Source organism: Poeciliopsis prolifica, unplaced genomic scaffold (genome assembly GCF_027474105.1).
Source record: "Poeciliopsis prolifica strain line A6 unplaced genomic scaffold, Auburn_PproV2 SCAFFOLD058, whole genome shotgun sequence".
In the NCBI taxonomy this organism is placed as follows: domain Eukaryota; kingdom Metazoa; phylum Chordata; class Actinopteri; order Cyprinodontiformes; family Poeciliidae; genus Poeciliopsis; species Poeciliopsis prolifica.
Window position 1 is genome coordinate 1,059,226 of NW_026562433.1, and position 25,986 is coordinate 1,085,211.

The 25,986-nt window shown below is 41.1% G+C and overlaps 1 protein-coding gene across 1 annotated transcript; it reads left to right on the forward strand.

The window, feature by feature from the left end:
- The first annotated feature begins 2,934 nt into the window (after window positions 1-2,934).
- slc7a8a (solute carrier family 7 member 8a) lies at window positions 2,935-25,940 on the forward strand. The gene is made up of 12 exons (XM_055060158.1): window positions 2,935-3,037; window positions 3,767-4,029; window positions 9,204-9,408; window positions 13,095-13,246; window positions 17,789-17,914; window positions 19,778-19,931; window positions 20,197-20,320; window positions 20,447-20,550; window positions 21,304-21,400; window positions 21,521-21,670; window positions 22,555-22,732; window positions 23,359-25,940. The coding sequence occupies exons 2-12, from the start codon at window positions 3,900-3,902 to the stop codon at window positions 23,517-23,519; spliced, it is 1,581 nt and encodes a 526-aa protein (XP_054916133.1). The 5' UTR covers window positions 2,935-3,037; window positions 3,767-3,899; the 3' UTR covers window positions 23,520-25,940.
- The last annotated feature ends 46 nt before the right edge of the window (window positions 25,941-25,986 follow it).

Sequence of the window (25,986 nt, forward strand, 5' to 3'; positions counted from 1 at the left end):
GAGAAACATACAGCATATAAGTTAGAGACAAAAGTAGTGGATAATGATAAAGGTAACAAAATAATTTACCATGTCGGAGCGTAGTTGTGCAGTGTTAAAAAAAATAAAGAAAGAAAGAGAGAAAAAAAAAACTTTCAACTCTAGGAAAGCTAAAACTTAAATATGAGTAGTCTCAGTAAGGTCTGTTTAATAAGTGTCACATATTCTTAAGAAATAAATTTACAAATGAGAAAACTTTTACTGACATGTTTCACACTAGCGAGTGTTACAGAGAAAAATGTATGAGTTTCAAATGTGTTTATACCGGCGTTTACTATTTTGGAGAAAGCATGAAGCTCTGGGAAGATCAGTGTTGATTCAGCAGCAGGAAAAAAAATTGAACGAAAGTAGCATTTACAATGATGCGAGGATAAATTTTGGAAAATTCTGGACAAATTCTTTAACCAAGGAAAGTTAAAAGTTTAATTTGAATAACCTCCCGTTGGCCTGCTTACAAACAGTCACATATTCTTAAGAAGTACATGTACAAATGAGAAACATTTACTGAAATGTATCACACTAGTGAGTGTTACAGAAAAATCTATGAGTTTCAAATGTGTTTAACCAGCATTTACTATTTTGGAGAAAGCATGAAAGAAATCACAAACTTGTAGTCAGTACTAACTAGTCATGCTACCATAAATAATGTAGTTAAATAGCAGGTTTTCTTTAGACGTATGTATTTGCAGGGGGCAGGGGCTTTTTTTTTTCCCTCACGACTGCCCCAGACACACAACAAGGCAATTAGCACTCCCCCCTCTGCATTGACCCGCTGCGGCGCAGCTGAGGAGCTTTACTTGTGAAAAATCTGAAGCCTGTTGTAATATTGTATGACAGGAGGAGAGCGGGTGTTTCTAAACATTTCTTCTGTCTTAAAAAAAATAAACAGAGAGAAAAACAGAGAAACCATGTCGCTCTGAATGCTCCCAATGAGGTCCGGGTGGGGATTTATCGCTCTGAAAAGAATAGTTTTCGAATTATGTTATACCGAAAGTAAGACGGACTTCTCACTGATGCTGCAGTTCTGATTCTCTCTGAAGCGTGTGTCGCTCACAGATAACTGAAGGTAATTACTCTTTAGACAAAGAGCGATAAACTGAGAAAAAAAAAAACCCAGATGTGGTCTGGTCTGCCCTCATGAACCGCTAGGGTTCATGAGGGCCTTGCTCTGAATTCCCCCGAGGTGGCTAATTTGTCATTCTGTATCGCTCTGAATTCCCATCCCCGAGGTGGCTAATTTATCATTCTGTCTGCATCCTGCAAAGTTTGCAAGTATGCAACTAGTACATTCCTTCTCTCGCAGGCCCTGCGTGTCGCAGCTCAGACCTCCAGTTGTAGGCCTGGCTGAACACAGGCACAGAATCAGAAGCAACATCTCCGGCATCTATTTCAACTTCACTAGGCTTAGTATATAATTATACATTTTACTTGGTTAAATAACTGTTGTTGGGTGCTGTATTACTCTTAAAAAGAAAGTCAGATATACGGCATTTTCTGAATTCAGCAGAGAGAAAACAGAAAAACCTAACACACAGACCATATGTCACTGAGAACGACCCCCCGAAGGGATTTCACAGGCCGTACCTATATTTGATCAAGCCCCCAGCTCAGACTCCAGTCGTAGGCCAGGCACAGAATCAGAAGTAACATCTCCATTCCAAATCTATTTAAACTTCAGTAGGCATAGTATATAATTATATACATTTTTCTTGATTAAATAACTGTTGTTGTATTGGTATTACTCTTTAAAAAAGAAAAAATCAATAGGAGGAGGAAGAGGAGGAGGAGGAGGAGGGGGGGGGCACGTCGTCACATTCGAAAGGGAGGGAGGGAGGTCAAAGGGGTCAAAGGGGCGTGGCACCTGTCAAAATGAGATTTGATGAAAGCATGCCCCTAATGTCTCTCTGAAGTCAGACAACATGCAAATGGATCTCAGTAATTAGAGAAATTGAAATTTTTTTTTTTTTTTTTTTTTTTTGTGGTAACTTACTTCAAACTGAGAACAGACCAGGATCCAGAACCAGGACCTTCAAGGAACACCCTGCCCTACTGTGAGGCCCATGTTACAAGCATGTATTTTATGTTACAAGCATGTAATTTATGTTACAAGCATGTATTTTATGTTACAAGCATGTATTTTATGTTACAAGCATGTATTTTATGTTACAAGCATGTATTTTATGTTACAAGCATGTATTTTTAGTTCTGGTGGCTGAACCAATCAAAACTGTTGCTGAGATAATAAAAAGCTGACATGAGACAAAAAAAAAGAAAAGAAAAGAAAACATTGTAATTCAGAAATGCTATTTTAAGGCCAGCTGTTTGGTAAACAATGAATTATGCTAAAGAAGCTGGCTCTTGACAGAGCGCTTGACAGAGCTGTATCTCAGCATATAGATGGAAAATTGAGTGGAAGGAAACAGTGTGGTTCTGAAAAAGGTACAGCTGCAGATTTGAGCGAATCCAACCTGAACCTCAGAAAATCAGCTCAACAGCTCATATTTTTGTATTAAAGCCTTTTTTTTTTTACATTTTGTATAACAACTTATTTATTTGAGAGACTCTACACCAGAATCGTAAAACCACATGGAGAAACTCCTGAAATTTGCGTAATATTTTAGGATTTCACTTTAATGTCAAACTCATGAAATGAGATGCATTTTATTTTATTTATTTTTTTTATTACGCCGTGTTTAAATGGGTCTGCGTCAACCCAGCACTGATCAAAACTGATTGACATAATCATTCAACTGCAGGGAAACTTGGATCAGAGAACCGGGGCTCCAACTTTCTGACCAAATGTATCTTGTGCCAGGACGGAGCGAGTGAGGCTGTCGGCGAGCCACGCAGCGTGGAAAGTGAGTCGTGACGTCTGTATTAAAAAAAAGGCTAAATTTAGAAGCAGCCTTTCTGCCGCGTTGCGTCCTGAATAATAACTGAGGCTCTGCGAGGCAAAACGTGGGACAGGAGATGAACTGAGACAGAGAGCAACTGCAAGGTGAGGATCTGCTGCTGCCCAGAAAACTGCTTTGGTTTATTTGTTGTGTGTGTGCGAGTGTATGTGTGTGTATGCGTGCGTGTGCGTGCGTGTGTATGCGTGCTTCATTCAGATCTGGTGAAGGGGAGGAAAAGAAAATGTAGAAAAAGGGAGGGTCCTGAAGAAGCTGAAAAAGAAAAACAGACAGGAGGAGGCAGCCATGGGGCGGTGCTGGAGTGTTTTTATATGGAGGGGAAAGTATGGATGTGAATCCAAAACACAAGAAGTCCTCCTGTCTGAAACTCTGGAGGACAGGAGAAGAAGAAAAAGAAGAAGTGGGGGAAGAAGACCAGGCTGCTGCTGGTTTCCAGATGATGGTCGCGCCTGTTCTCACCTCCGGGACCAGGACGCTGTGAGAGCTTCAGACAAAAAAGGGGGAAAAAAAAGATATTTATTAGGCTACTAATCGCGAAATCATCCAACGGTAATCGGAATGTGTGCTTGTACGCCGGTGCGTAATCACTCCAGCCGGGGAAATAAAAGCAGATTTCTGGGCTGTTTTGTGAAAGCTTGCGGCTTAATTCCTAAAATCCTTTAAAAAAAAATACAGATTTTATTTAGTTTACAACCCCTCCTCAAAAGCTGCTGACATCGCCAGAAAAAAAAAAAAAAAAAAAAAAAAAAAAACAGGCAATCCCTCCTCATCAGATAAAGTGCGGCTCGTTTCAGTGAACATTGTCCTGTGCGCAGGGGGGACGTGCGCACAAGGCGATTGACGCGCAGTGGGGCAAGCATCAGGTGCCGTGCGGAGGAAAGAGACGAGGCAACTTGGACAGCAATTTAAAAAAAAATACTAATAATAGCTATATATAAGTGAATCAAGATGACGGACGGAGCAAGACAACGGAGCAGCACGGCGGGCTCTGCCAAGGATGCGGCCGCTGAGAAGGAGTCTGGAGGAGTTGCGCTCAAGAAGGAGATCGGACTCGTGAGCGCATGTGGGATCATAGTTGGTGAGTGACTCCTTCTGTTTATTACACCCTTGGTCTGTGTACTGTGTGCATACTGTGTGTATACTGTGTGCATACTGTGTGCATAGTGTGTGTATACTGTGTGCATAGTGTGTGTATACTGTGTGTATACTATGCTCCTCGTTGACTCACGCTTATAAAAATGTAAAGCCTGTAGTCTAGGAGGGGATCCATGCTGTTAGATTTATCTGAAACCTTCACTTTTTATCACTAAAACTTTTATCTGCCTTCAATGAGAGTGCACTCACTCACTCACTCACTCACTCACTCACTCACTCACTCACTCACTCACTCACTCACTCACTCACTCACTCACTCACTCTGCTGCTCAGGATTTTTGTCAACCCAAGGAAGTTTTTAGAGGCGCATGACTGGTTGGCTTAAAAAGTCTGTTTGCACAACTTGAGGCTGAATTTTTTGCCCTTTTTTCTTTGCCAAACGTCAGACTGTATATGGATCATATTTGTGTGGACATCAGCTTTAAGTTAGACCCCCATCCCTCCTCCCTGCCCCCGGCATGGTACTGCCACCCCCCTGTCCCGTCATTGACACGGCAACTCATGTTGTTCTGTATGCCGATCTTCTTCTGAATCTTCCATCTGTGTATGGACACAGAGGACTTCCCGTTGACTTCTCTCTGCAGTTCAACAAAGCTTTCCAACTTCTCCACATCTGCAGACTTAACGAGTGTTCCCCGCCAACCGATTCTCCCTTTGTGTGTCTGGAGTTGTGCAGAAACACACACAACTTTCAGTTGCTATCTTCTTTCCATTTTCAGATGACGAAATCATCTGAAAATGGATGATGAAAATGATTTCATCACCTGATAAAAACAATTTTATCAGGTGATTTCGTCATCATTTTCAGTTGGTGAAAGTGCTTTAATTTTCTCCACCTCTCCATGATTTGTTTGCCGCTTGTTCACAAAGATTCTCCAACAAACCTTTGAGACTTTCACAGAACAGCTGGATCGACGCTAAGGTTAAATCACATGACAAAATGTGCGAAAATTTGACGTGTTCAGACATTTTTTGCATGGCACTGTGGGCCACAGAGAGTAAACTCGGCCTGGTTAATGGTTGTCAAATTGATCCGCTTTGTGCCATTTAGCATTTTGATTGTTTTCCTGCAACCTTTTGCTGCCAAAGTGCGATCAAAACGAGCGAGCGGACGTTTCAGCACATATTTCATAGCAAAATTTAAGAAATAAAGCAATCTCTGAAACTTTCCTGGCACCATTAGCTTCGTCACTCAGCCTTACTTAGCACAGAGACGGTCTAATGACAGAGAGAGGGTGATGAACTGAGGTCAGTCAGACCGAAACAATCCAGAGGGCAAACATGTAAAGATAACCCCATCAGCCTGATCAATACCGACTAGTGGGCCTAAACATGCTGCAGGATGTCCAGACGGAGCGAGGCGGGGGTGACTCATCTGTGTGTTTCCAAGGTAACGAGAGGAGAGCGAGCGAGGGAGGGAGTTAAGGTGATGGCGAGAGTGCGAACGGCACAGTGTCCTCCCAGGAGGTTTGCCGACAGGGGAAGAACGAGAGAAGTGGAGAACGGATAGAAAGACATGGAAAGCAACATGGAGGTTTAAATCCAGTCACTGCTTATTGAGTGGATGGTTAATGTGTGGAGCAGCCTGCAAGACAAACCTTCTCCTTTTGGTTTGACCAAACACACTGACTGTCAAACACAAATTCTCATCTCAGGATCATTTAACCCAAAAATCCACCAGGCTTGTTTGTTTCTCACCACCGCTCTTAAAATTGCTTTTTTGTTTGTATCTCACCTTTTGGTTGCCTTTTCTTTTTATTCAGTTGATTTAATTCAATCGCAACAATTTCACATGATCAAAATGTTCCTTCACAAGTTCACCTTTCAGACGGCAACCAATTCACCAATGAAATGGTTTGAAATGCCACAGGGAGTAAGACAGATACGTATCCAATTTAGGATCAGACATATGGATCTGACTAGAAAAATTGCATTTTAGACAGGCAATAAAAATCAGAGCCGGTTCAAATTTAGGCAAAAAAAAAACTGTCAGACTTTTGCCACTTTTTCTTACAGTGAACCAGAAAAGGCGTAGATAAATATAGCAAGCCATGCAAGAAACTCTAAACAACGAAAATGGAGTGAGGCAAAGAATAGATTAGTCGGTATAGCATAGATGCTGTGGGTCTCTTCTCTCTAACAACTTTTCTGAAATGTCCCACTGATTCCACCGGAAATGTGAGAACCGATCATCTCTGGGTAAAAGCCAAATAAACTAAGAAAATATGTGCAACTCAACAGGGAAATGGTTCAAGAAATGGTTCAGCTTCTGCCTTGGCTGCTGCAGTGATCAGAGCCACGCCCTGCAGAAAATAGGAAATCGTTCAACAAGGTTGTGCAGAGAGGAAGATTTCTCTTTGTGAAAACAAGTGAACACCCGGCATTAAGAGAATTATCTTCTGCTGCTGTGACTTGGCCGATGAAATAACATCTAAGCACGCAGCTGTTGACTTGCAGATATATTCCTGCGGCCCACAGAAATAGCTGCGGTGGGCCGGATTTGGCCTGCGCGCCTCGAGTTTGGCACACGTGCCCTAAGCAGTCTCTTATTCAGTTTTTATTGTCACTATTATTATTATTATTTTAGGCGTGAGATTATGCAGCGACAATAAAAAAGGGATTTCTCTCAGGCTCCTTAATGCGCCTGGCGCAGCGGACACGGGAGAGTTTATGAGAGCAAACAGCATCAGAGTCATTACAAATATTTTTAACAAGAGATAACAGCGCGTCCACGTGCATTTATTAAAGCATCAGCTCCACCCATTGTTGGTATCGGCGCTGCTGCATCACTTTGTTCATCTCTCATCTGAAGGGCCACAGAAGGACCAACCACTCTGTCCTTCAGCAAAGTAATCCATTGGTCGTCACATGAGCTAAGGTGACGTGGAAGATGCATGAAAAGGTGAACTTCAAACGCTTCTTTTATGGTTCGCCGTGTGCGTTTATCTATCAGGTAATCCAGCAACGCGCAGCGTCGCGGAGCGCAGATTGCAAGTGAACTTTTGGTCACGTCAGAGGACTCCGCCCTGATAACGCTGTTTTACTCACTCCGGTGGTTTTGCTGTGCCCCGCTGAACTCTGGCGCCCTTTACAGCCACAAGATGCAAAAGCGTTTTGTAAAACCAACGTGCCAGTTCTCGCCCACCGTCGTTCCCAAGGCTGAGGTTTCTCTGTCGTCTTGCTGCTGAGGGGAGTTCAGCAAGAATCAATCCGAGTGTGTTTGATATTAGCTGATTAGATAAGAGTTCAGTCACCAAGCTGCACAAACACACAGTGATGAAGGTAGAAATGATTTTTGGCTGGGAGGCCTTGACAAAAAGTCCACACTGAGTTTCATTTCTCTCGGGTGTCATAGCTTCACTGAGGAATAAACAGTTTAGTTAAATTGTTTTGCACGTCAACGTGCAGATTCTTCATTTTAGTGAATTTCTACAGCAAATTTTTACTAAAATTCCTCTGAAATTTTCATAATCCCTACAAGATTCCTTCATAGCGATATAATTGTTTATTTTTCTTCTCTTAACCTACAAATAAGTCAAGTTTCCTTTATCGTTCATTTGTTTTAAATGCGGCTCTAAAACTGGCGCTGTGATAGTGTCCCTCTTGTTGCAGCCATAAAGAAAACCAAAGTTCACCAGAAGCAGATATGTGCTCTTCTTCTGGCAAACAGCAGTCATAAAAAAAATTTAAAAAGTGGATAATAAAATGTGTGAAACGACGTCCTGCTGCTCTTTGTGGAAAGAGGAACTCTAATATTCCTGAAAGCAAGTAATCTAGACGTTTTTCTTTGCTAACCTTCTGCTTCTTAAAGCGGACTTGAACTGTGTTCAGTTAAAGTCGAGACACAGCCAGCTGGTTGGGAGCTGCTTTAACCAAAAAAAATAAAAATAATTTTAAAAAAGAGAGAAGTTGAAATGGGAACAGGAAACGCCGTGATTCCCTAACAGTCAGCAGTTTGGCTCACGTCTGTGCAGAGCTGCACATGACCGTTGGACGCACAGCATGCAGACGCGATCACTTCTACGGCACGTCTTGCAGAGTCAGTCCATTCAGGACAAACTCAACCAACGTTTGTCTTTGGAAGAAACAAATCAGAGACGGCTGGAGCCGCAAAACCGTGAGATGAGTTAGCACATTTTTTCTTCTCCTTGAGGTGTCAAAGGTCAAGCACTGCAGGCCTGCCCTCTTATAAATATGTCAGGATAATCAAGGGAAGTGAGAGCTTTTTGTTCTCTTTACAATCAGGCAGGTGACCTCATTCTTATCTACATCTTCAAACTTTACTGATGGTAAAGCCTTATCTGTAACGTTACCAATAAAATCTTTAAATCGCTCATTTTATCTGTCTAGACACTTTTAACCAAGAAGATATAATTTTGTATGGCTGTTTTTCTCTGGCACTAATAGGTTAAATAGTTTACTGCACTTTATGGGCAGGAGTGACAAGAGATCAACAATGTGACACCATCAAGATAACTCTGACTTTTGAACTGCTGTGGCCGTTCAGCCAATCATCCGGCTCGTTGGGATTCAACCCCAGCGATCTTTGACTTCTCGCTGCCTGAGGCAGAGTGACATTCCAGTCAATGTCCAGTAAATCCTGAATGTCCAGTAAATCCTGGATGTCCCCCGCTGGACGTTCCTTCACGTCCAGTGGCTGTGTGGCAGGTTTTCATGTCGGCCAATCAGCGCTCCCTCCCACCTCTGGCGAAAACGTCGCTTTGACGTTCTGTCAGGATGTTCTGCGTCCACCTTTAATCCCTCTTTGCACTCGTTCACCCCTGCTTTCTGTCGTTCACACATCTCTGCTCAGTCAGCATAACACATCCCCTGTTTTTTTTTGTTTTTTGTTTTTTTAACTCTCTTCCGTTTAAGTCTGAGAATCCACAGCTTGATTTTGCTTTTCTGTAACTTTCAGCTGATGTCTGCTACTGTGGCAAATGAAGCGATTTATTTAAAAAAATTAAGAAAAAATGTGAAAGCAAGTGACCGGCAAATGAGAAGTTAGAGATGAACATTTTTGAAGCGGCACTTAGCTGAAAAAAAAAGTCTATTCTTGTCAAACCTGCACTGAAACCTGGCTCCTCTCCCCACCAGGTAACATCATCGGCTCGGGAATCTTCGTCAGTCCGAAGGGAGTGATGGAGAACGCCAGCTCTGTGGGCGTGGCCTTGATCGTCTGGATCATCACGGGCATCATCACCGCCATCGGAGCGCTGTGCTACGCAGAGCTGGGCGTCACCATTCCCAAATCCGGGGGCGACTACTCCTACGTGAAGGACATATTCGGGGGCCTGGCAGGGTAACCGTGCGCACTCAGACATCCATACGTCGCTGTCCAGTGACATTTACGCGTTACAGTGAAAGGTGGAGGCGAGGAAAGGTTCAAGAACGTTGGGATCGATTAGCTCTCTCTCTCCTTTTCACAGCCTTTCAGCATTTGTTTTGGACTTTGGATCCATTCTCAAAACAAGATGTCCGCGGCGTAAAAACTGCGTACACTTTACATGTGAAAGTCCGGTCCTAAATAAATCAAAGCCCTGACACAAGGCCTGAAATACACACTACTTATTTGCTGACCAGCTGTTTCATTTAATAGTTCTAAAGTCTGTCGTCACAGTGTGCTATGCCAGTGTTTTCCATTAGTCTTACCTGAGTGATGAGGACAAGTTTGTGGCAGACAAGCTTGTTAACGTGGCTAAAGATTTAAAGATTTGCAAGTCAGCTCCTGTTTGAAAATGGTCAGACACTGGAGGGAAAACGAGTCAAAACAGCAACACAAATCAAACAAATTTTCTCAGAAATTTCCCAGAAGTCCTGCACGTTTTAGACGTTCTGTTGCTTCGACACTCCTGAGCTAAAAGGGTCATAATCTGGTGTTGGCGGGCGCCAAAAAAGAAAAGAAAAATAAAGCAGAAAAGAAAAGAAGAGACATGGAAAGAAGAGAAAAGAAAAGGCCACGTCCGCTAAACCTTTAGCAATCTTTTATTTAAGACATGTTCGGGACAAAATTTAAAACTATTTCACTTTTTTTCTTTTTATGAAATCTGGAATCGATTTATCTATAGGCTACCTTAACCCCGCACTGTAAAAAAAATAAACTTGACTTAAAAAAAAAGTTTGGTAATGAATCATGAACAGGATGTTTTAGAGATTTTCTAAAACATAGATTAATGGAATTTCTAGTCGGGATTCCTGGTAGGTCAGAGGTCAAAACAAAACCACCTCTGATAACTACGAAGCATTTGTACATTTTAATAATCTGTGCCAGGGGTAGTTAAGTCAGAGAAACGTCTCACCAAATGGGAGTGCCAAATATGAACACAGGAAGCAGAAGCCGTGTGTGTTTCTGGTCACTATTAAGAAAATTCAATGTGATAAATGAATTTAGGAGAAAACATCTTCAAAGTCATGCCGGACCTTATGCTTTACGGAAAAGACGTGCTGCTGGGGTTTTTATAGTTTGTTTACTGCATCCCACAATGCAAAGCAATCCTGGCTGCGGAATGTCGTTCCTCAAACCAAAGGTTGCTTTAGACGCTCGACACTTCAAAGTAAAATGGTGGGACTCTACCTGAGGATCAGAGTTGGGGAAGGATGTAAGTACAGATGACTGAATCGTGCATAAACAACGTTACAAAACGGTGCGGCTTGTTGAAGTGGATTTCTTCCTGGGACCGGACTGTAAACACCCATCCAAGCATTGTTGTGCCTCCAACTGACCCAGGAACCCATAGTATCGGGAAGGAATTTGACCAGACATAACAGCCACCGATTATTTTCGTAGCGTGAGAATCAATACACATCAATGAGCTACAAAGACTTTGTAGCTTATGGCGTCAGAAGCGCGGTTTGAAGTGTTTCTCCGTAACCCCCCTCTTTGACATAAATAAACTGAGCTCCAGTGGTGATTGTTTGTTTTCTGCTGCAGCTTTTGTCCCTGTGTGTTCACGTGCAGCATGTGCAGGTGGGTCCGGGTCGAAGGTGTGTCTCCGTGTTCGTGTGAGGAGGCTGAGGAGGTCCCATCCTCCTGGTCTCTGCAGCCGGGCCAAGCGTAGTTTTTATAGTGGACAAATGCTCAGAAAAAAAGAAACATTGTTATTCCACTGAGGCTTGTTTAACTTCAGGTGAGGTGTAGAAAGTGAGTGTTTGTATTCAGCTCCCTTCAATTCGAAACCCCTAAAGGGCAGGGAGAGAGAATCCACGGTAGCTCTGCAGAGATTCGGCTTTCAGAAGGACAAACCTGAATGTAAAGCCAGAAGCACAGTGGAGGCGTCTAGACTGCAGCGAATTCAGCAAAATAAAAATATAAAACACACTGTTTTAGATTTCTATTTGGAGAAAATCATCCATCATGCATCGCTCTTTGTTGCTCTCGTCGAAAATCTGTCTGAAATATTTTGAATTTGTGAAAATGTGAAAATGAGTGTGAATATTTCTGCAGTATTAAAACATGGAGCCTGCATTAAAATACCTTAGAAAGTTAATTTGAATGATCTGAGATAATACTTTGTCAGTCTGCGATTTATTTTAAACAGAAAATAAAACTAGTTTAATCTGATTTCAAATTATTCGAGGCACTTTTCACATAACGCTTTTGTCTAAATATCTCAGGATTCTTATTGTCTACAGTTTACGCTGGTGTCTTTTACTGAATCATGATATCATTCTATGAAATACATATATCTTAATATTAAAAATACCTGTGGAAAAATACTTCACTTCTGAAGTACTTCATTTCTAAAAAGGTTTTTAAAGACTGGGTTTTGTGTTACACTTATCTGTGTGTAAAAAATATATACATCATCCCCAGTTTCTGCAAGGTTTTCCTTCTTGATATTGTTTTTCTCATTATTTGTATTACAGTCTAAATCAGATGCATGGCTAAGAGTGAATGCAAATGTGTCCCAAATGTTTTCATTTGTGTAGCTATTTGTCTAATTTCTAATATTTTTCCACTTTGTGAATTATTTCAAAGAAGAATCCCTCGGTACTTTCCTATTTACAGGATTTTAAAAAAACATCATAAAAACAAATAACTTGGCTCAGTTTACAATGTAGAAAGCCACCTTTGCTTAAAATGTTTATTTCAAAAGATATTTAGCATGAGCTTTAACTTATTCAGTGTGAAAACAGACTTTATCGTGTTTCTGAACAAAGAGTTGAGGCAAAGCTGTAAAAAACAGAACAAAATGTACATTAAAACAAACAAGTTGTAATGTACATTTTTTAAGTCTCAGTGTCTTTTATCAGCGCTGGTTGCTGAGGACGTTCCAGTGGGCTGAAGTCACGTCATGCTGGGGTCGTCACAGGTGTAACGACTCCAGCATGAGCTTTTAGGGAATTTTATGGAAGCGTAACATTCCTGGTTTGTCCTGTTGAACTGTGTTAAACGTTCTTCTGTCCTTCATCTAAGCTCTTTTAATCAGTCAGAGTGTCACTGTTTGCTTCCTCTGCTTTGTTCCTCGGTTAGCTTTGCTCTCGTTCTTATCTGAATCCATATTCTGCTGGTTTGCTGTTTGTCAGAGGACTAATGAACGTCTTCTCCTGTCTGCTCTGGTTTCTATAAGGCGCTGATTTGTTTGTGGTGAGGCGTTTACGTGTGCCGGTAAATTTCCTTGGCTCTTGTGAAACACACAGTGAGAAGCAGCAGCGACCTGAGGTGACCTCGGCCGCTGTTTCACTTCACCAGTGAGAAACAAAAATGGGAGGAAGTCTCGGCTGACTACAATGAAGCTGGTCAGAACAACAAACAGCTTAGAGTGTTACAACATGGGATTTCCCTGTTGCGTTTCTTCTCAGAGTTCTCATAACTACATCCATGTACAACGGTTTATTTATTTCATTTAAGCCTCCCTGTCTTAATTGTCTTTGTTTTGTTCTATTAGTGAATCGGCGGAGTCAAAACAAAGCATAAGAACACAATACCCTAAATAACATCCCTGTGTTGCATTTGTGTCTTTATTGCTGCGTGTCTTGGCTTTCTAGGTTCCTCCGGTTGTGGATCGCCGTGCTGGTCATCTATCCCACCAACCAGGCTGTGATCGCCCTGACGTTCTCCAACTACGTCCTCCAGCCTCTGTTCCCCACCTGCTTCCCGCCGGAGAACGGCCTGAGGCTGCTGGCTGGCATCTGTCTCTGTGAGTAACAAACATGTTTGGTAAACGACGAGTGAAATCTACTGCGACGAGAAAACCTTCTGCTGCTTTCATGCGGTGTGCTGGCAGTCACCCAGGGCGGCATCAGAAAAAGGGTGGAAGGGGCTGCATAAATTCTGTTGCAGTAGTGAGGGCAGGGAAGTGGTCGATACAATTTATGCAACAACCACCGTGGACAAAGAAAAATGTAGAAAAAGAAAGAAGTAAAACAAAAAAAACAAGATAACACGGTTTTACAGACATAAAGGAATATTTGAAACTCAAAGAGCTTTTAGCATGAAAATGAAGGCAGATGGTCAACTAAATGGTCAGACGTTGGTCGGGTTCGGTGTCGACTCATTTCTATTTCCTATTTCTTGAGCTCAGACTCTTTATTTCAAATGTCCAGAGAGACGCTTTGCTCTACTTCTGCTAATAAGCTGGATTTTGTGATTTAGTCCTAATGAGCTCTTGGTTTAGCCGTCAGAGTGACCCAATCAGAACAACTTGTTTTAGACTCCGTCAAATTGAACAAAGCAACAGATCATGAGGATCAACCATTTTCTTTGGTCGAGATCTCGAACATGAAGCTCCTTTTATCCCCTGAAACGCCAACATGTGAGGAGCACGCTGCATGAGACCATGTTGTTTTCAATTCGTCCCAGCCTCCTCTTACATGTAAACAAACCATTTCGTGTTTGATTGAAGGTCCTCATCATTTCACAGACATGAGTCAAATACCGCAGGCGGCCTACACACACACACACACACAGAGAGAGAGAGAGAGAGAGACGGGCGTGAATGCTTCAAAGAGAGCGGATTGTTTTCATTGTCGCGTGATTTGTGGCTGCCTGTTCATGGGGATCTTTCTATCCAAATGTAAATGATCGTTTTGGTTTTTCTTTTGTCTTTATAATGCATTTGGCTTGGAGTGAATTCTCCAAAGCAGATTTATAAAGCGTCAGGTCAGACTCTGGTTCTCGTTCCGCCTACAGGAAAACAGGAGCGAGTGCAACTGGAAAAACTGGAGCTCGTTTTCACGCAGCTCAGAAACCTCTGCTTGCTTTCAAGGTGAAGACTTGGGAGTTTTTTTGTTGTTTCCAGTTTTTCCTGCGGGTGAAGTGTTTTTTTCCTGGATGCATTAAAACTTTAGAACTGGCAGAAAAGTTAAGTATGCAGAGGAGATCCATTCATGCCCCATTTAGCTTTTTGTAGTTGTGAACCTCAAAGTGAAATTTACCAAATGAAGGCGAGTCGTCTGAGTTTGCAAACAAATTTACGGTGAAAGTGAGAAAAGTAAAAGTATTTGTATTTGTATTTCAAATTAAAATGTTTCTATTTATTTTTATTATTTTTATTCTTTACACTCTTTTTTTTTTTTACAAACATGGCAATAGTTTTATTGAAGAGAATTTAAACAACAAAAAAATATATATTCAGAAAATGTTCAGTTTAGTTATTTAAACCATGCAGCAGCAGTGTCTAATTTTAATAATTCTATTTATAGGATAAAGGCAATTATTTGGAAACTTCTTGGCTTCCAAATAATTACAAATAATGCAGAGTCTGAGCTCAAGAAATAGGAAATAGAAAGGAGTCGACACCGAACCCGACCAACGTCTAATTGTTTAAATAAACTTATTGCCACTTAAAAACAAATAATAATTCAAATATTTTTAATCCACTTGTCCAAGTTTGTATCATTTTCATTTTAGGGAATTCTTTTATTTCTAATTCGATGCATAAAATGTTCACAATAATGAAAACCTTAAAGCTTGCTTTTGAAGGAAAAGTGACTTTCCAAGGCAGGATCGGTTTTCTCTCAAACAACTGTGATGGTCTATAAATAATACTTTTATAAAACCCTAAAAACTTTCTCAGCCAAGCTTTGTGGTTAAATCTAAAAAAAGAATCACACAGAGGGAAAGGACGTATCCAGTGGGACTAATTGCTCTAAGAGAAAAACACCCGACTCAGCAGAATCTGCACCGTCTGAACACTTTGTACCTTTTTACACTCATGACACATTGACCTACATTTAGTTGAATGTCTTGTTCCATTTTTGAACTCCTTCATTAAAAAATGTGTCAAGTTGTGTAGCAAATTACCCTGGGATATCTTGAATTTAATTTTACTTCTTTTCTCTGGGACAGATCTTGTAAAGCTGATTTTTAACAAAAAAAAAAAAACGATTATAAAAAAAACAAAACCCGAGTCTTGTGTCAGGGATGTTTTCCCTCCTGTCTGTCTGCTCTTGTTGTTTAGAGCAAAAGTAGGTGAGAGGCTGGATGCTCTCGGTGAACCGCTGTGTCACCGATGTTTGCATCCGTTCACCTCGGCCTGTTTCTGCATGTCTGCAGTTGCCCAAATTTAACCAGCTGCAACGTTATTTATTCATCCTTCATGATCTATTCAGAGACATGCTATCCAACACTGAGCGACAGTTAAAGCAGCTCAGAAACGTGTCACCGTTTATTCATAGCAAAGGTTCTTAGGTTTCGTTGAGCAGGACTTTATGAAATGCTACGTTTTAAACTCGTCGAAACCTTTTTAAAAGCAGCAGCACAACACTAGTTGGACTGCTGCCAAGAGAGAGAGAGAGAAACAGGCTGATTTTTATCCATTTGTAGTGCGTGTTTGAGTCGAAAATGTTTGTTTGGAAAATGTTTGGTTGTGACTTATTAGTAATCTTTCCTGTTTACGTTGAGTTCCAGAGGAAAACATAAACACAAAAGCTGCTTTACTCATTAGGCGAAGAACACATTAGGAAAAAAGTTGAACACTTTTGGCTGAAATACATTCAGGGAGAAGCTGCGACATCAGGAAGAGTAAAGTTTGCTTTCTGCTGAAGTCACACACCATCTGAATGCGACCAGTGTCCAGCTTTGACTAGGACACAGTCCATTGTGGTCTTACTGGCACGTTGCTTCATTTTGTTTCTCTCCTGTTGTTCACAGTTAACTTGCTCAACATGCTCTTCTTTTCAACTAAACCTACACTCAGCTCCATGCTTAAACGCTTGTCTTCGCGTTTATACGGCGACAGAGAAGGTGGATGCCTATTACATCCACTGTGGGAGCAGCAAATCAACAACTGTGTTTACAAGTTGTGGACTGAAAGGGTTAGCCTGTACTTACTTTAATTAGGCCTGCTTGAGAATTACTAAGTTGTGCTTTTACTTCCCTTGCCTGTCAGCCATAAGCTGGCCTCACTGGCCTTTTTCTTTAGCCACAGCTGTAATTTTATTTGTAGAGGAAAATACCCTCACAGTTAAAGTCCCACACTCGGAGCCTCATAGAGGCGATCCGGCCTCTTATGAGTCTGGATCGCCCATGTCTGCCTGTGTGTCTTTGTTTCCTGCAGCGGCAGCTTCAGAGTTATTTAAAGTGATGAACTTAATCCAAGCAGGCCCTCTTATTTAATGGCACCCTGTTGGTTCAAACCCAATGGCCTGTTTAACTCAGCAGCATGCAACAAATCCAGCTTTGTTCTCTGTGTAGAGAAATGCTGGCTAAAAGTCTCAGAAAGGTGAGCAACATATGGCTCTTCACTGGACTACTGTGAACTTTTACAAAACAGAGCAATATAATTTTACTTTGTATCACTTAAACTCTAATTTAAAGTCAGTTGAAACATGTTTCCAGAGTTTCATCCTGAATATAATACAACCGTTAATCACAAAGCTCGTCTTCATCTCCCTCCGCATTTATTGACGGCTCTGGAAAAATTTTATTGTGACAGATGGTTTTCTCACTTATACAGTGCTTTCATTAATTGATGAGAGGGATGGCAGGGACCTACCATCACAAACGTTAACAGGTGGAATCTGTACCACTCTTCTGGGACTTAAACTGGAACTGTGTTCTGTGGTCTGATGAGGCTAAAATTTAACTTTTGGATTCAAAACACTGAACAGTCAAATAAATATTAGCTCAATTAGGCATAACTGAGCATGAATTCAAGCACCATTCAGCAGACACTTTAAGATGATTCTTGATACGGTATGTCTCGGTTTCCCTCAGTGGATTATAAGCCTCGCGGGCCACCAGGCTTTACTTGTGCCCTCACCAGGCTAAACATTGCTTATATATTAAAGTTTTCAAAATGTTTTTGGATTTTTATAAGACTTTATAGTTGGTATAGGTATTAATTAATCTTCCAGTCTTCTAATAATGCACAATTATCAAGTGATGTTTTCAAATTTTTTGTCAAATTTAACTCAAAAACATGACTGGCCGCTGGATGAATGACTGCCATAGCACCCAGTGACCAAGTTTTCTGGGGGAAACCTTGGTATGTGTTGAATATGCATCAACGGGCATTTGTGATATACGTAGGCCTCCTGGCTGACAGCTAGGAGAAAGAAGGTACACACAGAAAAAAACATTTAAAGCAAAAGTTTTATTGGGATTAATCTACAACAATAAGGTAATTATTTTCAAGTCCCAAAAAAGGGTTAATATTATGCATAAGAATGAAGATTTCATCCTAAACACAACATTTTACTGCTTGTGTTCATTTTTGCTTTCCTTTGTTTTTGTTTAGTGCTGCTGACCTGGGTGAACTGCTCCAGCGTGCGATGGGCCACCAGAGTGCAGGACATCTTTACAGCCGGCAAACTGCTGGCCCTCGCCTTAATCATCATCATGGGAATCGTTCAGATCTGCAAGGGTGAGCTTGCCGCTGCCATCTGTGCTCAACAGAGGACCTACAGTCACAGAGTGCATAAAATGACACCTGAAACCCGTCCGCACATGTCCGCGGTCAGAGGGGTCGTCCTGGGAGACTCCGGGCCGTATAGTGGATCAAACTGGGGTTGACGAGTTGCTCGGGTCCTTTAGGTTAAAACCCATACAGCTAAAGTCAGCACCAGTGTGGGGGTTTGTCCTCCAAACATGAATCAGGGCCAGTGATTGTAAGGACAGTCTGAAATATCAGAGTGAGCCATTTCAGTGCCCAAAGTGTTGAAAGTTTGTCGAGAACGTTGGGCAATTTGTTGTAAGATTGAGCAACCTAAATGAGGAACGATGTAGAGAAAGGATTCACACCGCTTTAACTTTCCACATCTTTATACGTTACCTGCATAAACTCCTGAATACATTATGGGATTCTCTCTGCCTTCCTTACAATGAAGTAGAAAGAAAACATTAAATTAAACCACTGAAAACATGCAGCCTGACGTCAGCCTGCATGTTTTCAGTGGTCGAACACACCTGAATCGAATTAATGGTGGAACCTGGTCACAAATTCAACTCGGTCTTTGTTCCGGTAGAACAAGTTGCCTCTTAAAGGGATTCAACAAAAACAGAGAATATGTTGATGGGACAGATAAGAAACAATCCACTCTGTATACTGTAGCCTGTGGAAATGAGAAGTCCTGTCTCCAGGTTCCCACAGTCCAAATTGACACAATGACTATGTGGAAGAACTTTTTCTAGTCAGAAAAATAAATAAATATTTGCAGTTTTTGGCCTGAATACGAAAAACTGTGAACATCACCCTGAATACACATTCCCATCAAGAAACCCGGTACTTCAGGGGGATAAGAAAACCGGTCAGAGTCAGTTGTGAAGGAAGCTTTACTTCCTGGCCCACATGATTTCTGATGCAGGTTGTTGTCTCAAGGTTATACATTTTGACCTTGCAGAAACTGGCATATGCAGTTTCTGCCCCTTCACTCATACTGACAGTTGTTCCTTTTTTTTCTTATTTATGTTTCAAGAAGGCCATGAACAGCACTGCGAGACGTTGCTCTAAGTTTCCCTGAAATTTTACCTGTGGTGAAACTGGAACCCGGTATGAGACGACAATGGCGAGATGAGAAGTAATAAAGCGCTTACTAATTGATACTCTCCATCCTCTCTGACTGAGTTTGTGTCAGTTTGTAAAGAAGAATAAACAAAAATGTGACTTCCAGATGTGCATTGCAGGTAGAAACGGTTACCAGAATAACAGTGGTTCTACAAAAGTGTTGACTTTTAGGAGTTTTATTTGTAAAATAAAGGAAATCAGTGCATCGTGTTGCTTTCATTTCTTAATTACGTTGTGGGTTGATCTGTCACATAAAATCCCACTAAGATACTTTGAGGTTTGTGGCTGCGTAAGCGTGCAAAAGGCCAGATATCTGAGACACGATGGGACGGATTTATTTTAATTCAATCAGGATCTCGCTTCACACGTATTTCAGCACGAGAATATTTTAACGATTGCCTCGCTTTTGCCTTTGCTTTACGAGGAATACTTGATGAGGGATTGTTGTACAACACATTTTACACACACGCTGATCTTGTTAGGTGATGGTTTTCAGCTGGAGCTCCTCACAAGCCAGAACAGTAATAAAAAAAAAAAACCCAGCCTGTTTACCCCTTCAGCAAAACAAGTTTATATAACCAGACATAAATGATCAACATACCCCACAACATGTGGTTCATTGTAATTTAACGCAGATATGGCAGCATGTCACTAAACAATGTACCATAACTGCTGCTCTGAGGTCAAGATTGATTTACGTTTCCTATCCTGCTCCACCTGTAGGAGACTACTACTGGCTGGAGCCGGACAATGCCTTCGAGCCCTTCCAGGACTACGACGTGGGTTTGATAGCCTTGGCGTTCCTACAAGGCTCGTTCGCCTATGGAGGCTGGAATTTCCTCAACTACGTCACAGAGGAGCTGGTAGATCCCTACGTGTAAGCAGCCTGGCTTGTTATTTTCCAGCTAATCTTCACTGTCTGTGTCCAGAAACCTGCCTTTCCTCAACTGGAAAAAGGCGGCTTGAAAAGGAGCTTGTTGCCGTTTTGGGTGATTAGAGGTCACATTCCGACAGAGATTCCCGGCTCAAGCCTTTTCCCCTTTAGTTGAAGCCGCCTGATGTCAATACAGTCTCTTCAGATATTGAACGATACTCACCATCTCATTTCCCTTTGACTCAGCTGTAGCTCATGTTTCCTCCAGGAACCTCCCGCGTGCCATCTTCATCTCCATCCCCCTCGTGACCTTCGTTTACGTCTTTGCCAACATCGCCTACGTCACGGCCATGAGTCCCCAGGAGCTGCTCGCCTCAAACGCCGTTGCTGTGGTGAGTCCTGGGCCTCAATTCTGCACTTGCTCATTTTAGTCGCCGTCGCCCTCTAGTGACGTTTTGCTGGTCGCTGCACGTGTCAGATTGGTGGCTGTAAGCCTCTCTCCTCTTGCTCTCTCTCAGACGTTTGGTGAGAAGCTGCTGGGAGTCATGTCGTGGATCATGCCCATCTCTGTGGCTCTCTCCACCTTCGGAGGAGTCAACGGTTCCCTCTTCACGTCCTCACGGTCAGTCCACCTGTTTGTTTCCCCTCCAGGGTTCACGTTGTTAAAGTTTTGAGGTCCATCATTAAGGTTATCGTCTGCTACTTCTGAGGTGGTTCAAAAACGTTGCTGTTTTGTCTTGCTTCTTTGGCTTTTTGTTCAGCTTATTCCAAGCACATACTGCCAACGTAATGGTTAAGTTAATGAGCAGAAATTAAAGAAAAATGCAGCCGGATACCAAAGAAGAAGTTTGGAAACTTCTCTTGATCAAAATCTTTTTAACACCAACAAGTTTAGGAAAAATACAAAGAACGTAGTTCTGTCTGGAGTCCATATTTCTATTGATGAAGAATTCACACTCAAATGCATTTCTAAACACAGTTTGCATATTTTAACTAGACTTAGCAAAGTACAGTCCTAAGAACAAGACATCATGATCGACTGACATTCCAGTCCAGATCAGAAAACTCTCTGACATCTATTCGTCTGGGCGGAAAAGCTATTTTTAAGCCTCCCAGTTACAATTCAATTTAGCAAATCAAAGATGTAACAGTAAACAAAATGAAGATTTGGAGTGGCCTAGTGAAAGTATGGAGTTAAATCCAGCTTAGAGCTTTGTGCTCAAAAACATAAGGGAGTACTAAATGAAATCATTTAAAATGTAATTTGGTATTACAAAACCGATAATACTTGTTATTTCCGAGGCCTCTGAAGTCACATTTTCTTCCAGTAGAGGTCAGAGGTGAGTGTCTGATGTTCACCTCTGCTTTGTGGCAGGTTGTTCTTTGCCGGGGCCAGAGAGGGCCACCTCCCAAGCCTTCTGGCCATGATCCACGTGAAACGCTGCACCCCCATCCCTGCTTTGCTCTTCACTGTGAGTACACGCTCTCGTCATCTTCCTCACCGGTCCATGTCCACATTTGTCTTAATCACACAGCCGGTCAAAAAAAAAAAAATCTAAACCAAGTACACTAATGCGTCTCTGCTCTGTCAGTGCCTGTCCACTCTGCTCATGCTGTGCACCAGTGACATGTACACCCTCATCAACTATGTGGGCTTCATCAACTACCTCTTTTATGGAGTCGCTGTCGCCGGGCAGATCGTCCTGCGAATTAAACAGCCCAACATGCACCGGCCAATCAAGGTGTGTTCACTTGTTCTGTATTCCTTTGTACTTCTACAAATCATCTCTTTTCTTTTTTCTTTAATAGCACATTAACATCATCAATGGAATGTAACTTGTACCAGAGACACTAATTTCTGGTTGTCTTCATTTAGTTTTAAATTCTGTAGTTCCTTGAAAGTGGAAAATATTTTTTAAAAATGGATGAGAACAATGTTTTGTTCAAGTTCCCACATAGATGAAAAAGCAACAGCAATCAAAAGGAAAAATACCATAAATGAAAATTAACAGAGCAGCTACAATTCAGACGACAGACAGTTTAGATTGAAGCAGTGCCTTCGTCACATCTGCTCAATAATCTGACACTTGATTAGAATCAATAAATCAATCAATCAGTCAGCAACAATGCAGTTCAAAGAGCTGAACATCATAAAAACACTCAAAAAAAAAAAAACTAAGTAGTAGAAGAACACACAGTCAACAATTGTCAAGCGCAGTCGTCAACACCTCATAATGTTGATTAATGTTTCATTTAACATGTTTCTAAAGCAGCTCTAAGCAGGTGGGTTTTTAGTCCAGATTTAAAGGTGCTCAATGTTTCGGCTGTTTTACAATTCTCTGAAGTTTGTTCCAGATTTGTGGCTCAAAAAAGCAGAAACAAAACAAAATCTGTAGCCATAAAAATTGGCGCTCAGTGATTTAAAACAAAAACTATATTTATCCTCAGCTCAAAAATGTTTCAAAATGTTTTAAAATGAAATCAAAGATTTTCAAAAATAACTTAATAACTTATTTTAACCAACTTTTTGGTTAAAATAAATCAGATTTGAACACAGATTTGAGGATACAACAGTATTGAGTATTCTAAGTGAATTTTAAAAATGTCCACATTTTCCTCCCTGCAGATCAGCCTGATATGGCCGGTCATTTACCTGGTCTTCTGGGCCTTCCTGCTCATCTTCTCCTTGTACTCGGAGCCCGTCGTGTGCAGCATCGGGCTCGCCATCATGCTCACTGGAGTTCCTGTCTACTTCCTGGGGGTCTACTGGGAGAACAAACCGCAGTGCTTTGATACCTTCGTTGGTAAGTGAGATCTTCACAAGGAATCTTTCTCCATTAGACGAGACTAAACTTTCCTGTTTCAGATCGGTTTGAACCAACCAAATTATTTTTATTTGCTAAATGGCAGAATGGAAAAGAGTGGAAGTGGAAATTTTATTGCCTTCTTCAAATTCAATTTACGAAAGTGCTGTTTCTGACGCCTGCAGGTGCCACATTATTACTCTGTTATTTTAAATTATGGGCAAATATGGGAATGATTTCCTGAAGATGAATGGGATTTGGTGTGAAATGTGGAAATCAACCCGAGAACGACAATAAACAAAAGTAAAGATGCTGGTTGAAGCTGGAGAAAAAATAAATAAATAAAAATCTCGTTATTCACTGAAACCAAGATGAACTTCAAGGCCACTCGTTAAGGAAGCTTCAAAATCCTTATCACAGTTTACTAATGCACTCAGAGACAAAGAATGTCAGTCTTGCAGTCGAGTCCTGTTGTGCTGAAACATAATCAGAATTGTTACATGTGAAGGAAATGCAGACAAAGAGCTTCTTGCTCGGCTCGTCTCTCTGTGAGGCCTTTTACATCCACACAGGCATCACTGTCACTTGATCGCCTCTTCATCTTCTTCTCGCTCGTCTTCTTCCAGACAAAATGACGTACCTGGGCCAGAAGATGTGTGTGGTTGTTTACCCGGCCGAGACCGGTGGCGGCGGCAGCGGAGGCGACAAGGAGGGGGAGGAGATGAAGGAGGCGAGGTCTCCTCTCTCCATGGGGGACGGAGACAACCACAAAGCAGCGTACTGTTGAATCCGAGTTGTTGGGGGGGTTTATTGTTATTTCTAGCTGGGCCCTTAAAAAAAAAAAAAGAAAAGAAAAGAGAAATGCAGACAGACACATCAACATGGGTTCGCTCTACAAGTGCAGATACAAACCGCAGTTTGTTTACTGATCAACACTTTTTCTCTAAGTGTCGTTTTAATCAGCGATACCAAATATCAACACCTCAGCCGGGTGAGACCGAGGTCCATCAGAAGTGTAAAGAAGATGGGTTAGCGCCTTCTGGTTCCTCAGGCCTCACATCAGCATCGACATTTTGACACATTTTTTTTTTTGTTATTATTTCCAGAGACTCTTACTGAACTGTCATGGACGATTGTCTTTTTGGTTCATCCTTTGTCACCTTTGTAAATTTCGCTTCACGTCACATTCATCACAACGAAGCTGAATTCTTCAAAAGATCCGGTTCTGATCACATCGTGTTGTTTGATACTCAATTTATGGTTTCTTTTTAAAGTGACTCAATGATGCCTCTTTTTTTTATATTTGTTAATATCACTCTTAAAATTATTCTTATTGTTCAATCATCTTTAACATTTTCTACTATATAAACTTAATTTAATTTTTTTTTTAGGTATTCTGTGTCTCTAACATTCATTTCACCTCATTTTTATTCCTCCAACTGCAGATTTATCTCGATTGTAAAGTCGATGTGGAATTGGTTGCTGTGGCGGCAAAAAGTGCACAAATTTTATTAACCTGCCTTAATCAGAATTACGGTATTGTGCACTTTACTGCAATTGTAGCTGTGTTTTGACAGATGTGGAAAGATCGCTGTTGCTTCTTTTTTCCCCCCCTTTCATCAAAATTGCTACGTAAAAGTGACACTAAGCAAATTGTTTGTATGTTTCTGCAGAGAGAAAAAGGAAGTCATAAGTGCAAATCACTCTGAAAGTGTTTTTTTTTTTGTTTTTTTTTATCGTTTACATCTGTGTTTTAATTCCCTTCAGTGCACAAATGAGAGCTTTACATGCAATTATTGCCTTTCCAGCTCAGTTAGCTGCAGGAATCTTTTTGTGCAATATTCCCTCAGACTCCAGCAAAACCCAAAGCATTCTCGTCACCAATGATCTCCCGTAGTTCTCCGTTTATCCAGTATGCTGTATTTTGAAGGAAACAACACCGCTGCACACACAGAGACTAATTATTCTGGGGTTTTTTCTGACTCAGGGCATCTCCACACACACTGCCAAAAAAAAAAAAGATTCAGCACATCTGAATTTAATCCACTTTAATTATGATCAGAGTTTTTTTTTTTTTTTTTTTAAGATTTTTGATCCTACAAAGAGACGGAAAGTGCTAAAAGAAAATGAAAAATGAGATGATGGAATCAAAACGTTCGGTCAGTCGTGTGTATGATTTGATCTTGTTAAACTGTAAGGGTCGTAGGGCGATTGGCCTCCTACAAGTACAACAGTGTATTTTCATTGACCTGTACAGTTATTGTGCATTTACAACATATGACAATGTCACAGACTCTATCATGATGTCCCTTAGTAATAAAAACCACTGACTGATGTTTGGACTTGTAATTGAAGCTCACTTCTTTATCACGAGCCCACATTGCTGTGGCAACCTTATTATTTGGTTTAAATATGTCACTTTGCTTCTTCATTAAGCCTCTATTTAAGCATCAGCTTATTGATCTAAATGCATCTGTAGATTGATGGAGACAAAGAGTCATACCTATTTTCAAATCTCATAATTTGATTTCATTCATAATCACACTGCCTTCACAAACACTGCAGAAACACAACGTATTACCAGGTATTTTTTTCCTAGTTTCCAGTGCAAACACCTTGGTACGTTTGAAATTAGACAAAACTGACTTACAAGTAACTTTCCAGCAAAATGTATCAGCTTTTTTAAAGTAATCTTTGTTTTTACAGTGTAAGCTAAATACCCAAAAACTCAGACATCAAACAAGGAGTACATACTCTTCATCTTCTTGTGTTTCGTTAACAGATTTGACTCCACACATTATCTCATGCAGAAACGAGGCCTGAAAACATTCCTTGCTCAAAAAGTCGAATGCTGCAACTTTACTTGTTGAGACAATCTGAATGGTGCAAGCTGCAACACAAAGACAAAACCTTGTTGCTTCTCACCTCTGAGTAACGTTGATCGTTGCTCCCTGATAAGCTGCAGCCTTCCTTAAAGCAACACAAAGTGTCAGCGTGGTGTAATAGCTACCAGCTTCTACAGACAGGCCCATCTGTTGTTTCGAGTACAACCTATTACACTGTGCCTACAATGCTGATGCAAAGTTCTCTAACTTTTGCAGTCTTGGCTACCATGCTGAAAAATGTCTCTCGAATATTCCGTCTTAAAATGTAGAATGTACATAATAGTGGTCAATGTTTGACAAGAATAAAAAATATACACAAGTGGCTCCATGTTTTGATGTCTTTGTGTTCGATCAAGAGAGGTCCATATG